This window comes from Salminus brasiliensis, chromosome 3 (genome assembly GCF_030463535.1).
Source record: "Salminus brasiliensis chromosome 3, fSalBra1.hap2, whole genome shotgun sequence".
Taxonomy (NCBI): domain Eukaryota; kingdom Metazoa; phylum Chordata; class Actinopteri; order Characiformes; family Bryconidae; genus Salminus; species Salminus brasiliensis.
In genome coordinates this window covers 3,231,469-3,248,283 of record NC_132880.1, presented here as the reverse complement: position 1 = coordinate 3,248,283, position 16,815 = coordinate 3,231,469, and the positions used below count along the sequence as shown (strand labels likewise).

Below are 16,815 nucleotides of genomic sequence, written 5' to 3'. Positions count from 1 at the left end.
GGTGCAGAATCATACATGTGACAGTGCAGACTGGCACACTGTGTTCTGTAGAGTTATCAACGTATGTATGGATGCATATGTCCTGTAAGGACACCCACAGCAAATCCACCAGCTGTTCACACACTGCCACCTGCAGGTCAGCTGGTGGTAGCACAGACAATTAGTCCACAGTTCAGTACATGGTTTTCATCCAAATCAAGACTATAGTGCTTCACAAGGTTCCTTGAGCGACACCATAGAAGAGCCAGTTTTGGTTCTTTGGTTCTGTATAGACCCAAAAATGCTTCTACTGTGGCATTACTCAAGGAACCCTTTGAAGCACCTTTATTTTGAAGAGTGTAGTGACCACTAGACTGGAAAAAACAGTCGGCGGGCAGCAACCTCAACCCCTGTGCCGCTGCGAGGCAATTATGGGTCGTGTCCTGCCGAAGGGCACCTCACTTCGCTGCCCACATCCCCCACCTCCTTCCGGTCCAGGGCATTGAACCTGTGACCACTGTGGCCACCTGAAGTCGAATAGGACAACATGCTTCAGGGCTGAGAACCTCTACAGGACTACAGAACTTAGCTATCACACTGCTCAGTACTGCCCTTAGAGCCCTGCTGGACATAGGCATGTCCGTCAGTTATGTGGGTGTTGGTGACGGGTTCTGTGGGAATTAAGGCCGGTTTGAGTTCCTCCAGGCCTGTGTCTGTCTTGTCTCTGTGGTAGAGTGCTAGGTCCCCGTAGCCGTCAAGATTTCCCTTACCCATGTCCACACTACAGGTTTTTAAAAACCCTTACCGATGTTGAAATCGTGAGAACCCACAAATAACGACATTTTCACAAATGTTTGGAGTCGGGAGTCTCTCGCAAACATGGCGGATGACAGCGAACCCATTGCTATGCTAGTGGGGCGTGCTTTCTGCTCAGGATAAAAGCCAAGAAAAACTCCAACGCGAGCTGGAGGTGAATACGTAGCTATATGGCTAGCTAGCTACACATTGTACCACATTGCAGGTTACATATAGCACTAGCTATAGGTTAGCTAGCTAGCTAGCTAGCTAACTTCTTCAGCACACGTTGACGAGTTCTGCTTAGCCTGGCTCTCATTGGTTGACCGTCTCTTAGAAATGGGGTCAAAGCCCCGATTCTCTCCCACAAGAGAATCGTCATCTGCCCCAAATTACATGATACTGAGTCGTAAATACTAAACGTGTCGTATTTTTCGGAGCAGGGTGGCCCCGACTGCTCTGGGAGAAGATCAGGACTAGCTATATGCAGTGTTTAACCCAGATAGGTCCCATGACTCAGGCCTTACGATTACGATACACGATCAGGGCGTCCCTGACTGCTCTGGGAGAAGCTCAGAGGACAGAAGACTGGATTATAGGTCTTTAGATTTTCTCTGGGATGAGGTTTAAGGACTAATTGATCGTGATTCCGAAATACGACACAGGATAATCATCGTTTATCGATGGTCTGGACGAGTAAATTGGCCTCGAAATCGGCCTGATTATCTTGTTGTGTGAACCAGGCACTAGAAAGGCTACGCCATTTTTAAAGATACTTATTAGTTAAAACTAAAAGGTAAACTAAAAGGTTTATTAAAAGTAAAAACAGATTGAACAGAGGTAATAAAAGCATGTATGGACTAAATCAGTGTTTAGTCAATAGTTTGTTAATTGTAGTCAGTGAAGGAACAGAACAGACCTAACAACACAACGAAAACGAGTGTAATTACTTGGATCTGGCTTTTTTTTAGGGGGGTTTCACACAGCAAGAAAGATTTCTGATGATGAAGGTCCCTTTACAACAGAATACCAGTGATAAAACCATAGCAACGCTTTTAAAATGATTAAATTATTATATTGAATATTTATTTGTAAAGTAAATCTACTGTAGTCTATTTACAGAGCCTTTATTTATGAAATGTATAACCTCTCTTCCTATAAACAGCAACATATGTACAAGATCTATGGATATTTACTTAACATTCATCCATAATAAGCAGTAATATGGATGTTCGAAGTTATGGATGGACGCTGTTGTTTACAATGGAGGTACAATATTTGGAATAGCTAATGTTTGGTGTATTTCCATGGTTAGCATGCTTTTAATGCTCATGTGGGGCTCCAGGTGGGCATGGGCTCGGAGAGGGTTTGTACATGCATTTTTATTGGGACCCAGGTGGGCTTCCCAAATGAGCGCTCACAGTTACAGCCTACCTTAATCTCACATGGATCCCATCTAAGCCCCATATGCAGTGTACAACCCAGATGCGGCCCATGTTTAACCTCTCCTGGTCCCATCACCGACCCTGGTGGGACCCCGGGAGGAATCCATATGTTAGGCCAGTGCGGAACCTGAGGACAAAACTTTCTGGTCTCAGTTGGGCCACCCAGATGTCACGCATATTAAATGACAGGCGTTCATCATGGCTTTTTGATCAACAGAGAGTGTCCTAATGAGGTATGGCAGCAAACCGGCACGGACACAAGATGAACAGAATTATGGCAAACACCTCTGCAGACGGCCACTGACTGAATGACTGTTCAGCCTAACTAAGAGCTAAAGCTTCCACAGGACACGGGATTGTAATGAGATCATGTTTATGATTCACAACTGCAGCATTCTTCTCCTGCATGCAGGTTCAGAACGGCTCCCCTGAGTCACCTACAAGTCATCGCTTACTGGGATGGGTTAAATAACAGAAGGCCTACGTATTTGTCTTCAACTGGTTTTGGCACATAAAACCACTCTTGTTTTTAAGAGAGCCCACTAAAGAACCCTCATAGTGGTGCATAGGACTTCTCTTTACAAGTCCCAAAGGTCCCATTTCAGAAGTCAAGGCTGGTCAGCCAAGAAGCCCATGAGTGCTGTGCATCCAGGTGCCCTCCTTCAACCTCCTCCGGTGGTGCTAAACATCTCTAGCCTGAGTGTCCGCATTCTGGCTGCTGGCTTCTCGGCCCCCAGCAGTCTGAAACTGTAAACGCCGCAGCTTGGACATAAAGAAAGGTTGCTGTAAACTGGTGACTTGGCAAGAAGCACTGCTTGCAGCTCACTGTAGCTGGAATAAAAGCCAAGCATGTTGGTGAAGCTGCAAATAGATAAATGGCACCTGTCACTTTTTAGGGCTGCCTGATCCAGAAAATAGGAAACCAGCATCATTTCTTCTCTAATCCTTGGTAACCATGCACAAATAATTTATTTCTTAAATGGAAATGTATATATTTATTTCCATTTTCTTTACTAACTACTTTTGGGGCAATATTTATTTGCTTTTTAACCCAAATGTAAGTAATATTATTTGGCATTTCATGGGTAAAACTAGTATTTAAAAAATTGTAATAATACAAGAAATAAACACAAATCAGCCAAAATCAATATATTAAATTGGGCACTCTTATTGGGTATGGATTATCTTGTCTTACTAATAGTGGCAATGTGATCAGGTAAGAATTACACCAGTGTTTTCTATTCCTGTCCATTTTAGACCTTTTCGGCCCAAGCTGAACACAATGCGGACGGTCCCATATTCCTTCACAATGACCACTGCAAGCTGCACAGGTCCAAATGTGTGCATTTCTGACTCAACAGGCATGATGGAACCAGTAAATGGGCTCCCAGTTTGTGAAGGAGTGGATTAAACGGCTGACGTGGACTGGATTACCTGACCAGCTGATGCTGTAATTAGTGGATGGGTAACCAAGTATTAGGGTTCTTTTGTTGGAGTCATTTTGGAGCAGTTCTACTGGTCCATGCATCAGAAGGATATGTTACTATGGAAAAGGCCAATATTGCAATAATTGTTCACAAATGAGGTATCGTGCAGCCCTAACACTCCAATCTTGCTGGTGTAGGATGCGAAGAGTGACCGAATCCATTTTTTTCATACTCCGATGAGCTCCCTCGTGTACCCTTACATTCAGCAACAGGTTTTCAGAATTCAGTTGTGCCTGAACACCCAGCAGTGGTCACCAGTTTCAGACTCCAGGGCTTAGGGGTCAGAGGCTGATGGCGTGACACTCAGGCCGAAGGGCTCATCTGGGGCGGAAGACTTCGGTGAACTCGTTGAGGATGAGCTCCACAATCTGGTTCTGGAAGACCATGTGCACTGTGATGTTGCCCGACTCTTCCTCAGGCCGGAGCAGGGTAGGGCCGAACACTATGGCCGTGCTCTGGACAGACATACGGTTCGCATCTCCATGTTCGATCACCCTGCAAGACAGAGGAGGAGGAGGACCAGGACATATTTAGACAGTAGGGATTTAGGGCAACTACAATCTTAAAAATAAAGGTGCTACAAGAGGTTATTTGAGCGATGCCATAGAAGAACCTCTTTTGCACAGCTCTATTACAAACATGGTTTTTTTTAAGGAACCAAAAGAGGCTCTTCTATGGCATTACTCAAAGAACCTTTTGCAGAACCCTCCTCCTTTAAGGTTATTTCACCACTCTTGGGTTCAGACGTGTTGGCAGTCGGAGTAAGCTCACAGACTGGATTGGGAATCAGAGCAGGAGAACTGGCTTACTTGCGTAGGTGCTTAAAAAGCGCTTCCATGGTGTTGTGGTTAGGCAAAGGCAAGGCTCTCACCAGGTCCTGCATGTAAGACACCTTCTGACTATAGTCAGTAATTTCTGCAAAACAAAAACGCAAAGGGGATAAAACTTCCTATGCATCTTAGACTGTGTGTTTACCTCATAATTTAAAACACTGGTCAAAAAGCTAATTGGAAGGATCTTCGATAACTACTTAGATGGTCCATTGTAAATGCCTCATAGATGCTTGCCTGTAATTAAAGAGTAATTGAGCAATTTGTGTATTACAAAGCTACACTATGCAAAGATTATCTACCATTATACTGTAAAAACTGTACCATGTACACCATCCCCTCACAACATGTTAAAGCAAACCCTAGTCTTGACTCTTTGGGAAGCTCCAAGTGAGCACCACTGACGTAAACATGAACAACTGCACCTTTGCCAATTTGAGCAATGAGGTAAACAGCTTCCTTTTAGATCTCCAAATGATTACGGAGCCCATGTTGTGGCTGGATTTCCGAACTGCCACCTACTGATTTATGTTTTTATGGGTGTTAAATGATTAGACTATTTGTTAGACTATCCTCTAATGTAATCCAACCTTGTTTTTAATCTGAGGTGCTCAAAATGCTAAATGCTCTCAGTCATTCTCCCAGCACATCCTTAAAAGATCGAAAGCAGCAGCAGATACTGCAGGCCTGCTTCACTCACTGATGGCAGCGATGAACTTATCGAAGAAGCTGTATGGGAAGAGAGGCTCAGGAAGCTCTCTGAAGAAGAGTTTCAGTGCTCCAGTGATGACGTGAATCTCTTCCCACTGACCATCATCCAGATCCAGATCCTCCTCTGAAGAAAGCAGAGACCAAATGATACAATATGGAAGAGTTTGAAGATGGGGTAAATAGGTCATTAGGGTTTCCTGACTGGGGTAACCTTGAATCTCCATTTTTGCCATTTTCACTTTTTAATATCATGTGAATCGGAATAGAAATGCTCCAAAATCTTTTCCATTAAAGGTTAAGAAGTTTTATCACCTTCTCCTGTTTTGCAGATACAAGGTTTCTCTGTGAGAGTAACGATATGCTCCGTGGTATGTCTGTGAATATTGACAACATATGGATCAGTGGATTGTTGTTTACCGTGATCAGCTTTGTACCGAAGCTTCTGGATGACTGCCAGGTTCCCGCTCACTCTATAGATGCCGTCAATGTTCAAACCTGCCGAAATCAGAGCACACAGGACACCTCAGAGTAATGCTCATGTTAGAGAGTATAGAGTTTCTCTTACTGGTTCCATCGTCCTCATTTAAGAACAGCAACCCAAGAACAAGGCCACAGCAGCCTACCTCTCCTCTCCACAGCCTTTATGCATTTCTCCACAAATTTGGGGACGGTGGTGTTCTCCCGATGACACAACGTGTCCAAGTGACAGCCAAAGACGTTATCTAGGAGCAAAAGGGGAGCAAGAGATACAGAGAAATTATAGATAGTGTGTTTGGTCTCAGATCAGGGTAATATCAGCAGCAAATGCTGAATCGAATGAATCAGAAGAAAAATAATTGAATTCCGTCACACTGTGAACTGCTTGGTGGTGCTTCTTGTGGGGTAGCCGAGTGTTTGAGCAGTTGGAGCACCATAGTCTATATTTAAATGCTCATCCTAAGAGAAGAGTTTAAATTAGGCATCAGGGATCATCTGTTACTAGTTTTAAAAAGCAGGTAAAACGGTTTTATTTAGCTTAGTATTTTCCAGCTCTGTCTGTATGTCTGTCTGTTTAAGTATTTATGTACATCAGTTTCCTATTTGGATTTATTATTTAATAATTACTATTTTAGACACTTTCAGTTGTTTATTTTTTTTTTACAACTTACTGCTTAGTGTAATATATTATTTTAACTAGGGATGTCCCGATCAAGTTATTTTGCCCCCTGATTCAATCAAAGTCTCTTAATACTGAGTTACAGAATAATTCAGTTATTCTGATCCGATCTTTGCGTTTGTATAAATAATCCAGCCATGCAGTTTAGATCAGACGAGCTGCTGGCTAATCCGTTCAGTAAAATCCCTTTATTTTTAGTATTAGTTTCTATAATTAGACATTCTGGACTAACTGATTTAGTTTCTTATCATTTAGTTTCTTAAAATCACTGTTTTATAGTGTTTAATATCTTCTAATCCAGTCTGACTCTCCTCCCTGACCAATCAGATCCAAGCTCCTTTACAACACTGCAGTCTAATCACTTCCTCTGTGTGTGTGTGTGTAAGTGTGTAGTGGTACACACTCTGGACTGATATCTGTGGTTATTGGTCTACTGGTGTGTAATAACTGGTTTATAGTGGGTGAATGTGCTGTGTGTGAGACCGGGGTTTCTATAGTGTGTGTGTATGTGTGTTAGCATTAGCTTTAGTCTCCACTTGGTTCTGAATGGGTTCTTCAGTGGTGGTTTATAAACAGAAAGGCGAGTGAGCGGTTCTGCGGTTCTACCGCTGGTAAAACAGAGCATTTCAGTAAGAGTTGTATAAAGGGTCAGATATTATGGTCTGTGGTAATGGTCCACTGTAAAATAGCTCCACACTGCAGAACCTCAGCTCCTTTATTTATTTACCTTCCGTTGACTGTTAATGGCACACTGAGGCCACCAGGTGGCGCTCTGAATCAAAATATGCCTGGATAGGCTCTGATCCCAATCCACTGGATCGCATTGGGATATCCCTAATTTGAACAATTATATAACTATTGCTGCTATTTATTGTTTTACTATATGGTTCTGTTGTTAATGTTCGTGTGAAGCACTCTGAGCTGCATTTTTCTGTATGAAATGTACTTTATAGAAATTACGTTTATTGACATGAACTAAAAACAGCTGATTTTGAAGATAAATCACCTTTGATGTAGCCCTTGTCTTTGACAGACTGGAGTGTGGGTCGTCTCTGCAGGAACTTGCGCAGCTTGGTGCGGACGCGGCCCTGCTCCGTGTCTGCAGCGGTTGTGGAACTCTGCCTCACAGCTGGGTGAGAACACAAACGACACACACTTAGAACGGTTCTAGAGTAAAACCGGAAACCCTACTGTAATTAGCTCAGTGAAGCATCATGAAATTTAAATATAGAAGATATAGTTTTCTTAATGTATTGTGGTGCCTTAACTACACCAGTGAACTTTCTATAATGAACATAGTTCAGTCTCACCTACTTTAATCACTACTAACCACTCAAATTGTGCACAGGCTCTGGTAAGTGAGGGAAAGGAATAGCCAGTGAAACTGTATCCAACTCTCCCCATCACCTCTTTTCATGTTAGATGTAAGATGTAAGATGGGCGACATAATGAAACTATTATATCACCATAGTTAAAGATATTTTCATGATATTTATTTAGTACAATTCAAGTCTCTTTAAGCACAGATATCAACAGTATGCTCAGAAAAGTATATTGTGTGTCATTATAACTAAACTGATTATAATATTTTAAAATTATTGTCATATTTACCATCTTTTTCAAACTCAACACTACATAACCATGATGAAATCACTGTAATACACAGCTTGGACATGGACATCCATATTTAAACTCCCACAAAACACCATATATTCAAATACGCCAGTGTTCAATTAATGGTTACATTCATTTTTGCTGAGCAGAGTAGTTCATTAACCTGTACATTACAGCTGAACACAGAATAACATTAGATTAGGCTTTTAAAATGACTCAATCAGATTTTACAACTGGTTTAGATGCGTTTTGTGCTTTTTTCAGTAATATCCAAATTCCAGGATCATTTGTTGGAATATTTTTATGTAAGCTAATATAATCTAATGGAATAATATTATTATATAGCCCAATAATTTAACACAAACAGCAATAATCTAATGTCATTTCTGATTTCTGCAAAATTATGACAGAGCTGAATTTATAATTGCAAATTATTATTAATATTATCATCATCTGAAGAACAATGGGTTACTATGCAGCACAATTCCTTTTTGTTGGGCTGAGTCAGACCTAGACATCCAGTTTATCATCAGTTTAACTTCGGATCTGATAGATCCGTGTTTGCTTGGTCAGAGGATTTAGGTTGCCATGGAGACTCTCTATTAGCACAGCTGCGGACATCAGTGATCAATCTCATTACTTTGTGCATATTTAAGTGATGAGGATGTGTGAGTGTTTTCTTGAGGGTATGAGACAGTGTGTTAATACTCACCGGTGCTCTTCCTGTCTCTGTCTGCAGGCTGTGGGGATTTCTCCATTACCTCATCTTCCTCTTCCTCTGAGTAATGGTCATGATCCTGCGTGCACCCACAAAACACACACACACACACACACACACACACACACACACACACACACACACACACACACACACACACACACACAATTATGCAGATTTCCAAAAGTGCCAATTTAAGTGTATCCATCTTCAAAATCACTACATTCTGATACATGGTCCTGTACAAGAGTCCTAAACAGCTACTGAACGTAGTGGCCATAGAGGGTGCTCACTCACCAGGTGTTTGATGGTGTCCTGAATGATTTTGTACCAGTCATGGATGATGCTGTCAGTGTCGTACTGTATTAAATACTCTGAGCCATGGCGAGTCTTTAGCTGCACGGGAAACAGGACTGATGTTATACTTGTAAAAAAAGTAATTCAGTAAAATTACTTCCAGTACAATTAATTACAATAAAACTAAACCCAGTTACAACCAGATGAAACTTCTACAAAAGTCACAGTTCAGGGTGACGTCAGCACCAAGACCTTTAGTGCACTTTGCTGTAATAGCACACCTCTAGAACATTCTTCTTGCTGGACTTCTCTTTAGAGGCCTTGTAGATCATGGCACCCTTCAGCTCCACTGTGTACTCTGGGACGATCTGATTGGTCTTTGTCTAGAATCAAAAACAGGAGAATCAGGCAGCGTTTCCCTAAATGGGATTTGTACCATTTTTAATTTTCCCTAGATGAGGTTGATCAGCCAAGACATGTCTGGCTTAAAGAATGTGCACTGGAGCCATCAGGCCAACTCGGCCAAACAAATACCCAAAATTGTCACCCAGAAAACCCACATTATGATTTACTGTGAAGTACAAATGTAAGCAAGTAATTCTATTTCCCAAACCCCACAGACAAGACAGCTTGACCTAAATGAAGGCCTGCATGCAGGCTGAGAGGCTGACTATTGGCTTCTAGTGTTTTTTTTTTTGTTTTTTTTTTAGCAACGTTTGCCTTGTAGCTCCAGGCATCAGTTAAGAAGCGAAATTCTGACACCAAACATTTCCTGGCTGACCGATTAAAATGTAAAAAAGACAATTTGGGCAACTGAAGCATTGCTTCAGTGTTCAGTGATGTACAGTGTGGATAAAACATCAATACAAAAAAGGAATCAGTGATTTTACCACATTTCCACCAGGTGTGGTTTTAGGGTCTTTGTGGAAAGTGAGAATGCCTCCGTGAAGAACAGTCCATGACTGTGCCCAGTTCTTCCTGTGTATATAAACATGTGCAAGGTTAAATACTGAACAATAAATACATTTAAAAAAAAGAATAAAAAAAGAACAAAACACATACACCTAAATAAATAAATATTTTATATATATATATATAAAATAATTCAAATATAATAAATAAATAAATAAAAACATTTGAACTTGATGTGACATTTGATTTATACATATAAATAGGTAAAAAAAAAAAAAGGTATATCTATAGTATTAATTATTTATATGCTTGCAAAATTATTAGATTCATTATATTGGTTAAAACATTAAATAAAATAAGAAAACGACAAAGAGCTGATCAGCCAATCAGATATATTCACTCTGTTCTGACAGGGTCCTTCTATGACCATCATTAAACCATCACTGAACATTTCTATGACTTGTGCCACTGCTGTCCTTTTATAGGTTCAGCCTAGAGGGGACAGTCTTTACATTGCCCTCATGCGTTGATGAGATCTGGGCACCCAACAGCCCGAGGCTTGTTGATGCTGAGGGCAACAGAGGCTATCACTTCTGGGCTGAACTGACAAAAATTTCCAACATGTATTCCGGACCTCGACGCTCATCATAATAATAATAATAGATAATCAATGTTCTTCACTTCATATGAGTGGTCATAATGTTTTGGCTCGATGCACTCATATACAATTGAACTATCCTGCCTGATTTGCCATTTTGGACAGGTTTACTCTACCTTAGTTTCTTTCCATTATCTGCTATTTTGGTCTTGTTGAGAATGCCAGCTTTCTCTAGCAATGAGGCCTGGAAGAGGAAAGAAAGGTCCAGAGGTCAAAATATTGAACACACTCCACCAATAGAATAGGGGATACGAGACTTACAGAACAGTCAAGGCCACCCAACTCCACACTACACCTGTAGGTGAATCTTAGTGGTGTTCCAGTGCCATCCACCATGTTAGATCATGCAGCTGAAGCTAGGTTTTCATGAAGCCAATGATAAGTACACCCACTATTTGTTCAGGCTAAAACTATTCCAAGTAACAGTGACCGAAAAAAATGAACCTTTTTAGGCCGGACTGACTCATAAAACCCTCTACGTTTGGAAGCAATCCACCATTGTTACCCCAGTTAGTTTTAGTAGCAGTAGTTTACTGGAAACAGTGGTTCAGTGGTTAATTAGAAGCACATGAGTCAGTTCAGTGAGTCAGGTTTTGTTAGTCGTGTCAATATGAGTATTAAAAACCTCCCATAAACTCTAGAACAGAACACTACAAACATCCAGGCTGTGACCAAAACGGATCCGACTTCCTTACAAAGCACAGTAGAAAAATTATTCCACTTTACGTTTCAGACACTAACTGAAAAAATATACAGCACTGTGCGAAAGTTTTAGCCCCCTGATCCCATTATTATAAATCTCTTATAAGTCTCTCAGCAGTGAGAGAGTTTTTACTGTAGAAGCTCCAGATCTCATCAGATCAGATGCAGCTGGACATAAATCCAGTAAAAAGGAGAAACAAGAGCTTCTCATTCTGAAGAAAGAAAGTAGTGAGATCTTGTCGGTGAGCTAGTCTAAAGAACAGAGCTTGGTTCCTCCAGGGTTCTCCTGGACGCCCCCCAGTCCAGCCAGCCAGCACAGCGTGGAGGATGAGTTCAACTCCATCAGCAGCAGCAGCAGCAGCAGCTCACCTGATTTACCATCATTAAGCCCTGATTTACCACCAAACCAGGTGTTGATCTGAGGAGAACTCTAAATAATACTAGACTCCATGAGAGAGGAGAACTTTGGAGATGTTCTAATGATGAACACCGTGATGGAGAACCTCCACCACTTTCTGTAGGAGTGTTTGTTCTGATATCAGTGTCTTACTGAGCAGATAAACAACAGCTTTTTATGTACTTTTTCATTCAGGTTTCTAAAGGTTTTGCACAGTAAGTACATACAACTAATGGAAGCCTAAAAAAACAAATATGGATCCAATTGGGTCACAACCCCAGACTATTGGGATGACAGGATTAGAACTGTGTCGGTTCTGTTTATTCTAACTCTACACTCAGGCCCGTGGACCTGCACGCACATGGTGGTGGTGGTGGTGGTGGTGGTGAACGTCTGTGCTGGGCAGGTTCCTCCCCGGCTTCGACTTGTCCTTTTAGGGAAAACACAACAGTTTTGGGACACCACTCTCAGAATCCCAACAGAGTTCACTTCAGAGCTATGCCAAAAAAGCTAACAGAACAGAAGAGTTCTAGATAATGGCACTGAAGGAGTAAGTACTGATGGTGGCAAATGAACTACACTATTTGGACAAAAGTATTGGGACACCTGTGTCTACTGTCCAGGGAATGCTTTCTACTACACTTTGGAGGAGCACTGCTGTGAGGATTTGATTGCATTTAGTGACGAGAGCGTCAGTGAGGTCAGGATGTTGGATGATCACCACCCCATCTCATCCCGACTCCCCAACTCAACATCCTAAAAGTGGAGTTTGGTGGAGCACCGTCAAACATTCCAGTTAACACAGTTCTTCCACAGCAGCTCAATGCTGGGGGGCTTTATACCCCTCCAGCCCACGCATGGCATTAGGCCGCATGGTGCAGATAGGTTCATGTTTATCTGAATCCAATTTTATTGGCAGTACTTCTGTACAGTGACTAGACACAGCTGTGTGTGTGTGTATAGGCGCAACTTAAAGTAGCTGAATGTAATCATTAAAAGGGGTGTCCACAAACATTTGGCCATACAGTGTCGGTTTAATGGATCGATTAATTTGCCTCATGCTGTGGTGAATAAGTGGAAGGAAGAGGCTGCTGCTTGCCTGATGCTGAATCTCCGGTGAATTTCCTGCACTTGACGCATCGCTAGCGTAATCTGAAGCAATCCTCCGGTGGCTTGGGAAGAACTTCTGCTGTAAGAAAAAAGGAAGAGCAGAGGGATGAGATGGCGGAAATGCCCCAGCGCTTCAGCAAACCACTACATGCTTCGTTCCACCTGTTTGTAATAGTTGCTCACACAGCAGCAGGCCGTCCAAGATCCTCATTGGCGTAGAAATTTTAATAAGTAGCTGCTTGCTCACCGTGTCCTCATGTGATGCACTGAACTGGCCCATGGTGTGTCTCCAGTTCTTCATGACTGGATGGGCGTCAGGCTCCACGCCGTTCCCCAGAGGCGGCTGTCCAGGTGGGACCGGAGCCTTCAGACAGAGTATCAGAGTTTACCCACAGTTTCCAGAGTGGATCTCAGGTCGTTAAGGAGGTTTAGAGGTGGTAATAAGCTCAAAGAACAATCTGTCCAATGGAAGAAATGAATGTCCAATGGAGTTTTAAGCAAAAGGCTCCTACTGAGCATGTGCATACACACCTCTGGAAGAGTCCACTGAGACTTGGAGCCATCTTTGGAGTAGTAATATGTCTTGCCTTTGTCATCTTTTGATTGGATCCACTGGGGAAGAAAGAAAAGTTTGTTCATGTGGGTGTTATTCCCTTCATTGATTTACTGAGACTGTTTCACAAGCATTCACAAGCATGGACATGAGCTCAGGAGCTGCTGTCACAGGAGCCAAAGCTCTTCATTAGCTCATTAGCTTTCTGTCCAGTTATGCTTGTTAGTCTGTTGTGCCATCCCCTGTCGACCAGAGAAGGATGGGTTTGACTTTTGAGTCTTGCCACTGTCACCTTGGCTTGGCTTGCAAAAAGAGAGACTCGGACCCGGATCACCGTAAAGCTGCTTCGTAACAACTTTCGCTGTGAAAAGCGTCTCATAAAAAATAATATTTAAAAACAAATTCGAACTGAAGCGAATGTGGCTGTTTTGACTATATAAGCAGTAAAATGGCAGCAAGTAGTCTGAGCACTGAGACACTATTGAGATAAAAATATATAATAAATAAAAATAAGTATTTAAACAATATATATATATATATATATATATATATATATATATATATATATTAGAATAATGTTAACATATACATTCATAATAATGTCTATTTAAATAAATAATTAAAAATTATTATTTCATGTGTCAAAACATTAAGTCCTTATTTCCTGGTTTCTTTCTGGTAACACCAGAACTGACCAATAGGTGGTGCCATTTAAAAGGTATAGAAAAGTCTGTCACCTTAGTGAGAAAGTGTTGACCAAAATTTGAGCAGAAAGCAAATGAATATTTACAGACATTCCACAGATATTAACAGGGATGCTGGAAGGTGTAAATGCTGACATTTTATGTGGCTTAAACTTTTAAAATGCCATTTTTAAATAGTTTACATGAATCAGAAAGTGTCTTAAGAAAATCATAGTAAATTAATATACAATACTGATTTGTTTATACATGATTAAATATATTTGAATATCTGTTAGTCATCCCATCACTTTCCATTTGTAAACAGTATCTTTTTTCCATTTACAGTTCTTTTATAGAACTGCCATGTATTGCAGGTAGTGGTGAAGTTGTGTAACCCTGGGTTACACAACTTCACCCTGCCTACATAATCCAGGATCAGTTGAATGGCTCAGTTAGTTGGAATGCATGTTAATCAAGTAGAGGTCTGTTTACTATCTACTGCAATTCTACTGAAATCAGCAGGCCTAACTGTCAAGTCAGTTACAGTGTTACCTTGTTAGTCTTAGTGAGTGAGAGAGAGTGTGTGTGTGTGTGTGTGTGTATGTGTGTGTGTGTGTGTTTGTGAGAACAGGTTTACCTGCTGGTGCGTGAGATCGCTGGTAAAGACAGTTTTACCACCAGGCTCCGTGGCACAGCTCCACCCTGCAGGTACAGGGGTCCCCGGGTCCAGAGTAACATGGGGCAAAGCATGGATTTTGCCCTGGGGGGGTTGAGTGTCCCTGGGGGGATGTGGTGCAGTCTGAGGCTCATGGTTATTGGTGGGGTAGTCCTCCTCAGGTAACGGCGGCTGGAGAGAGGTATGGAAAAAGAAGGTGTTACAAATGCAGTAAGTTGTAAATAGTACATCATCAAGCCGGATACAGCCTATTTAGAGTGTCTTACCGGCCCATCAGTCTGAGGCTCTGGCGCTACCCATGTGGTCTGTTTGAGGGCATGGTTGTAGTAGTAGTGCCTGCCCGTGGTCTCGTCCAGCAGCTGCTCCCACTCAGAGCTCTGCGAGAGAGCCGGAGAGGTGGCGACGGGGGCGGGCAGGGCAGAGGCCTCCATTCCAGTGGTAGGAGGCGGGCTCCGGGGGTCTGCCCAGCTGCTCTGCTGAGTGGCAGGGTGGTAGTAAAAGGCCTTACCGCTGCCTTGGTCAGTGTGCACCTCCCACCCGGCTGGGTCAGTGGGCGTGGCAGAGTCTGGAGCCGGGCTGAGAGACAGACCGGGGGAGGAGCAGGTGGAGGAAGACGAAGGAGCTGAGCGTGTGGTCTTCTTCAGGTCAGTGACGTTCGCGTATACCGCCGTGGTGGGATTGTCATTCTCTGGCTTCAGAAAAGAGAAAGAAATGAGAACATTAATAAATGGTTGGCATAAAAGGAATTTAAGGCCTATACCTATACCACTAGCAATTTAAGGGTGTACTGGGGGACAAGGCAGGCAGTCCTTAAGGCAGTCCTAAAGCAGGGGGAGGGTTCAATCCTGGTCCTGGAGAGGTACCATTCAGAAGAGTATAGGTTCCACACATCTGGCCTTTATTATCAGGATTGGGTGTGATAAACCCTGTAGGGTTGGAGATCTTCCAATACTAGCTCGGGTAGGTTTCATCATGTTGGGAGGTTGGATGATTATGATGACCACCACCCCACCTCATCCTCAACTCATCCACTGACAGCAGGTCATGAGTTCCACTGCTCCACAGCTTAATACTGAGGGGCTTTATACCCCTCTAGCCCACGCCTGGCATTAGGCAGCATGGTGCCAATAGGTTCATCTGCTCCAGAGAGACCAATTGCATTGGCAATACTTCTCTACAGGGACTACACAAGCTGTGCGTGTGCATTTGCACTTAAAGTGACTGAATGCATTCGCTAGAAGGTGTGTCCACAAACATTTGGACATGCCCAAATCTTTGTGAATTAAATCGATTACAGGTAAATTTAGTAGATGGAAAGGTGTTGCAGGACTGAATTAAGGTTAATACTAATCAGGCTACAAATGGTACATTAGCCACATAGCTAGAAGACTAGAAACTGTGTACTGAACCAAATCCGGGAAAAGTTCAGGCAACGTTCAAGACAACTTTTATTATACAGGTGTTTAAAAAGACACAAAAGCAAGTATATTTGAGATTATTTAAAAATGTAATGCAGTTTACATGGTGCTCCCATTACTTGTTAGCTAGCTACATTAGCCTCACAGCAAATCTAAGCTCCAGTGTTAAACTAAAGAAGCTTCCTCCAGAAAACAACACGGCATTATAGGCAACAAGACACCACTAAAAACACCAACACTCTTGGCAGGCTAAGGCTGTGCTGAGACTTGTCACCCAGGCTAACATACTTTCCAAATCAGGACTTGTCAGACTTGTTAGTTTGACCGCTATCTAAACCGCAGCCTAAAATGAAAATGCATTATTTCAAGGAGAAAAACACAACCTCTGAATGTGGCCCTTGTGTAACATCAAGCACACTGGCAGATTCATGACCTCAGCACAGTTCCTGCTCTCTGTGGGACTATTATACTAGCACTAGTACTCCCATCACCAGCTCAAACAAAAGGCTGCGTAAACCTGGGCAGGACAAAAAAGCGGCAAGGCGGACACATCACCCCGGCCTGAGCCTTTCCCCTTTATTCAGCAGCAACAAAAGAGACAGAAGGAAATCAGATATCCCTCCGGAGTTCAGCCTCAGACACAGTTCAGCCTCTGTTCAAACTTTCAGCTCGCG

General features: G+C 42.4%; 1 protein-coding gene across 2 annotated transcripts in view; it reads right to left on the bottom strand.

Moving 5' to 3' along the window:
- Positions 1–1,838: 1,838 nt before the first annotated feature.
- arhgap27l (Rho GTPase activating protein 27, like) overlaps positions 1,839–16,815 on the bottom strand; it is a 40,133-nt gene continuing 25,156 nt past the window's right edge. Inside the window, exons 3-18 of one of the 2 annotated variants that reach the window (XM_072675184.1) lie at positions 14,990–15,415; positions 14,685–14,894; positions 13,343–13,423; positions 13,059–13,175; positions 12,801–12,890; positions 10,719–10,786; positions 9,923–10,010; positions 9,314–9,415; positions 9,033–9,131; positions 8,730–8,814; positions 7,410–7,532; positions 5,871–5,969; positions 5,665–5,742; positions 5,237–5,371; positions 4,516–4,621; positions 1,839–4,201 (exon numbers count right to left, since the gene is read on the bottom strand). In XM_072675184.1, the coding sequence (XP_072531285.1) occupies positions 4,024–4,201; positions 4,516–4,621; positions 5,237–5,371; positions 5,665–5,742; positions 5,871–5,969; positions 7,410–7,532; positions 8,730–8,814; positions 9,033–9,131; positions 9,314–9,415; positions 9,923–10,010; positions 10,719–10,786; positions 12,801–12,890; positions 13,059–13,175; positions 13,343–13,423; positions 14,685–14,894; positions 14,990–15,415 (2,085 nt within the window). In that variant the 3' untranslated portion in view covers positions 1,839–4,023. The remainder of the gene's footprint in view (positions 4,202–4,515; positions 4,622–5,236; positions 5,372–5,664; positions 5,743–5,870; positions 5,970–7,409; positions 7,533–8,729; positions 8,815–9,032; positions 9,132–9,313; positions 9,416–9,922; positions 10,011–10,718; positions 10,787–12,800; positions 12,891–13,058; positions 13,176–13,342; positions 13,424–14,684; positions 14,895–14,989; positions 15,416–16,815) is intronic. The other variant, XM_072675185.1, reaches the window with a different exon arrangement.